General features: G+C 35.6%; 1 protein-coding gene across 1 annotated transcript in view; it reads right to left on the bottom strand.

The window, feature by feature from the left end:
* Positions 1 to 5,353, bottom strand: part of HMCN1 (hemicentin 1) — a 408,502-nt gene that overhangs the window by 114,566 nt on the left and 288,583 nt on the right. Inside the window, exons 50-52 of the mRNA XM_023533191.1 lie at positions 5,223 to 5,351; positions 3,819 to 3,932; positions 2,787 to 2,932 (exon numbers count right to left, since the gene is read on the bottom strand). Coding sequence (XP_023388959.1) covers positions 2,787 to 2,932; positions 3,819 to 3,932; positions 5,223 to 5,351 — 389 coding nt within the window. The remainder of the gene's footprint in view (positions 1 to 2,786; positions 2,933 to 3,818; positions 3,933 to 5,222; positions 5,352 to 5,353) is intronic.

Below are 5,353 nucleotides of genomic sequence, written 5' to 3' on the forward strand. Positions count from 1 at the left end.
TTGCAATATTGTCACTGCCTTTCACTCTTACCCTGACCTCTATTCCCTCCTGACCCAAAGAAGATCTATCATGGCAATCCTTCCTTGCATAAACACTCGACTCCTTTGCCCCTTTCTCTTTATTTTTCTCCCCTGGCAAAACCCTAACCCTGGTTAATACCAGACTCTGTCCATGCCAAGCATCCCCTCGTCTAATCACAGACATCCCTCCAGCAACTTGTCTGCTCTTACCGACATCATCAGCAATTTCTTCTCTTCCACCAGATTATTTGAATCTGCATACAGTATTGAACAACTTCCCCCACTAAAAGAAAACTCTTTAGACTGTAGCCTACTTCCACGTTTTTCTACTTAAAAGCCAAATGACTTAAAAGTGTTTTCTACATTTGCTGTCTTCATTACCTTCCATCTTTTATTGAATCTGCTCCAATCAGACTTTTACCGTCTCTACTTGATCAGAATGATTCTGTCAAGGTCACAAATGACACCCATGTTGCTAAATTTATTGGTCAATTCTCAATGACATTTAACACAGTTTAATTTGTTTTCATTTTGATATACTTTTTTACCCTTATCTGTTGGGACGCTTCATTCTCTGCCCCACAACCTCTAAATGTAGAAGTGCTTCCAGGTTTAATCCTCGGACCTCTTTTTTTTCACTCTCTTAGTGATCGCATGTAAAATCTTGGACTCATCTCTTTCCCTCACATCTTGATTATCACCTTCATCCAAGCAACTACCGTCTCTCTTCTAGGCTACTGCAATAATTCAAATCAGAACTCCCTATTTCTTCTCCCAATACAGAAGCAACGTGATCCTTTTAAAACCTTAAGTCAGATCGTAACACTCTTGTATTCAAAAGTTTCCAGTGGTTTCCCACCAGAATAAAAGCCTTCTACTCACATCTTCTTCTGTGTTCATATGAATCACTACATTCCAGCCAAAATGTCTTAGGGCCTTTGCCTTGAAATTCTCTCTACTTTAACATATTTACCCCTCAGATATCTTATTTCTGTTTCCTTCACTTTCTTGGTTTCTGCTCAAATATCACTTTATCAGTACAGCCTCCCCTTTATAAATAAGAGATCACACTTCCCCGACTCACTTTTCTTTATCCTGATTGAATTTTCTCCATAACATCTACCCCTGCTGGCACATGTCATGTTTTACAGGTTTGTCTGTTTAGCTTTTGTCTCCCAAAACCTCACATGAACAGAGATCTTTCTCTATTTCCTTTAAGTCTGTATCCTCCCCAACTAAAACAGTGCCTGTCCAATAGTATAGTATGCTCAATAAATAATTTTGGATGCAATGGATCATTATTAGTATTACATCACATATAAAAATAGCACGATTTAAAATTTCTATGCTAAGAGAAAAACCAGAGCATGAACAAATAAAACTCAAAGATTATATCAAAACTTATTATGACTATCATTGCCAATATTTTTGGTGGACATTCCTCAAAAACTTTTTTGCTCAAATAATGTTGCTTATCTGAAAAACGAAATAACAGAAGAAAGGATATGGAAAATAAACATAAACCAGTATTTTTCTGTACACATTCTAGGGGACTAATCCAAAACCCTAAAATATTTAGCAGCTTAAAGTATCACAATTGGATCAAATTCAAAGTTTGAATTTGAAATTGTAATTTAACTTCCATTTATTATGAAATTAAAAAAACCCAGACTGCCTCATTTCTAGTGCAAGTCTAGCCATTATCCAATTTGTGCATGTGTATGTGTGTGTGTGTGTATGTGTGTGCATGTGTAGTAACTACAATGAATGAAAAGGCTTTAGATAAAATTAGAAATAAGATTTCAAAGGAGAAAGGAACTATTTGTTTCCAAGCAAACTCAGAGAGGTTTGATATGGTACCATGAAGTGTGCTTGTAGTCAGAAAAGAAACTGTAAACAGAACATGGTGGGAGTTCCATATTTTTCCTTTTGCAATGGCTTCCAGATGAAACTTGCTTATTTTATAAGAGATGATTTTTTTCTAGCTGCCAGTATTGCAAAATCCATCTGTGATCTGAAAAAATAAAGCCATATCTTTCTGCATCTTAAATCATGACCGAGAATTGAAGTTCTACAACTGGATTTAACTGACCATTTGGCTGATTATGTGTAAAACAGGACAAAGAGAGGCTTAGCTATGTCACATCTGTATTAAGCACAGCAGCTGAGAAAATCTATTTGGGTCTAAAACACCAGCACAATTCTTTAAAATCTACATGGAAGAAAACAAGTTGAATGAGAAATGAGAATTGACAGATGTGCCTCTCATTTAAAGTTTCTCATTGCCCTTACTTAATTGTATTGGGCATTTATTTAATCACATTTAGCTCATGTAACCTTTTGTAAAAGAGTTAAAGGTGTTTAGAGAACGCTCTGATTAAACTCAGTACCCATGTTATGCCTGTCATAATAATCTGGTTTAGCACTGTTTTTGTGTTTCTTCTCCACAAAGTTTACCTACTCTGCTAAACCACAAAACACAAAAACCATTTCCCAGTGGGAAGGTGGCTGGATTTCACAGACAGCTTCTAATGTACAAAAGATAATCCTTCAAACATTTCACTGATGGAATAATACCAATATTGTTGAATATGGTTCAAGATTTTTTGCAGTTTTATATTTGAGTATGGGATTGTACTTGTTTTAAGGTCGCATTGATTCCCTGAGTGACTTGTGTCTGATTATTATTATTATTATTACTATTATTTAATAGACCATTTTAGTCTTTAAGAAACCATCGGCAAATGAAAAATCTTGTGACTGGCCTGTCCATCCTTGTACCAGCTTAGAGAGGCAGAAGGAATTGCATAAGCTTCGCATTCCAAGGTCAGGGTGGTGTTTACTTTGATCTTCACTTCTTTAGGGGAAAGACCTGGCCCCAGGAGGTCCCCTTTATTGATTATGGGTGGAACTGCAGAAAAACATATATTAAAGAATTAGACATTGTTTCTTTTTAAATACGTGGAATACCATGGAAATCACACTGAGCATCACTTAACAAGAAAATGAGGGAATAACAGGGATTTTCTGTGCTCCCTTCTCATCTAGGACTCAAGTTAGCATCTTATGAAAGGCTAGTGTTCAGATAAAGAATGTGAAGGAAAATATCATTCTCCTTTCATCGTTATAATCCTGCCAATGAGGCTAATGTCCTTCACAGAACAGTGTCATTTGTAGCAGATCTCCAGACACAGTCTGATCATGACATAAAAAATGCAATTTATAGGTCATTAAAAGGATTGCTTAAAAAAAAGACAAGGGATTGATTAAAAAAAAAAAAGACAATCAGAAAGCTACTCTTCTTTTTTAAATGCAAAAACAAACAAACAAAAACAAAATCCTGAAATGTAGGCACTATGAATAGTAGTATTAGCTTTGCTTTTTATTTATAGGTCAGTGTACAGTAGATCAGCCTAAAGTCATTGATGAACTTATTCTAGGCTGCTAATTAGAGTATATGTATTTAAATAACAGTTTTGTGCATGAAAGTACTATAACCTAGCCCAGAGGGTAATTCTCTGGGCTAAATAGAGGGAAAGATAGAGAAACTTAAGGAAGTGCCACTGACAAGTTCTCCAAGATGTCAGTGGGCAGACTGAGTGGGTTCTTTATATCTTTAAACAGTTGAGGTCATGGGCATAATACTTAATTCAATATCCATCTTAATGAAGCAAGCTGCATAAACAACCAACTTTAATAATTAATATAAATAATTATGAACCCATAATGAAAAACACGATTAAAAATGTTAGACAACTCAGGGAAAATATGAAACAAAGCGTTCTTTCAGAACTTACTGTAGACTTTCACTTCATAATGCTTTATCATTTCCCCCGCCTCATTAGTGGCTACACAAGAGTATCTTCCAGCATCATCCTCCTGTGCATTTAGGATCTGCAGAGTCCTACCTCCTGAAAAATCATGGAACACCAAAGAATCTCTGAAGTCACAGTGGCAGCAGAGTACGCACAAACTACCCAGGTTTCAGTTCTTACTATTAATATATTTCTTCTTCTCTATGCCAATTCTGTAATAGATCTTTGACACTTCAAGACAAACTACAATACAGATGGGCACAGCATGGTGGCTGAAGACAGTCACTAAGTCCTCAGCAGTCCTCTGTGAGGATTATCTCATGCTCATTCTGACCCTCCCATGATGTCTACACTCTAGCTGGAGTCCCTATTACACTCTTCATAAATAGGTCTTCTGCCTTAGTTACCTTCTTCCTCTCATCTACCTGGCCTATCAGTAGAGATTGATCTTCCTAAAACACAGTTTTTATTATGGTACCTTTCCCCTTAACAATTTGTAATGGTTTTCAATTGACTAAAGTATAAAGTCAAAATTCTTTAATCCAGGTATTCAAAACAGGAGTCCAACGTTCCTTCCTGGCCTTATCTCCTACCCACTCCTGCTACACACACACACACACACACACACACACACACTCACACACACACAATGTCTGAGAGGTAAGGGATCTAATTGTTATTACTTGCACATAGAGAAGCCATTCTCACTTTGCACCTTTGCTGCACGAGTCATTCTGATGGATATGAAGTCTTTTCAACCAACTCATTTCCAAACAACAAAATTCCACAACTTTAAGGTTTCGTTCAAGTTCTGACTTGAACAAAGCAATTCCTAACCACCTCAGCCCATGGTGGCCATTCTTCTTTTGAATTCTTATAAAACTTGTCACTACCACATTAATCATACCCATGACTATTCATAACCCATGATTATTCATGGATTCATGTTGTTAATTAGCTGTCACACATTTTATGTCTCTTCCACATAAAACTGTAAATTTCTTAAAGCCAGTGATCACACTTTTTAATTCTTTCTATTTTCATACAAATGGTATTAAAGAGAAATAAACTCAATCTAAATACTAATTTTTTTTCAAGGTTCAATTCAACAAAAAATAAATTTCTACCCTTTTTTTTGGCATTCTACATATTTTAGAAATTAATTACATCACAGTATTTTTTTATTTGTCTTTTTATTTAGATACTTTATTGGTATTTCAAAAAGTAACTTCAAGTACCTTAGATTATAAGATATATACAAATAATTTAAAAAATTAAAATGTCAATAGAACATAATATGACCAACAGCATAAGTACTTTTTATTAAAAAATAAGCAATAGTAAATGGCGCAAATGCAGTTTGGGCATCCGAAATAAACTACTTACCTGGAAGAATACGAATATTTCGGCTGGATTCTAAGGGAGTTCCATCCTTAAACCAGGTGATGGTAGCTGGAGGATATGAATAAGCTTCACAGACCAAAGATGTGGGGCTGTTAAGGATAACGGTGACATCT

Source organism: Pteropus vampyrus, unplaced genomic scaffold, assembly GCF_000151845.1.
Source record: "Pteropus vampyrus isolate Shadow unplaced genomic scaffold, Pvam_2.0 Scaffold98, whole genome shotgun sequence".
In the NCBI taxonomy this organism is placed as follows: Eukaryota; Metazoa; Chordata; class Mammalia; order Chiroptera; family Pteropodidae; genus Pteropus; species Pteropus vampyrus.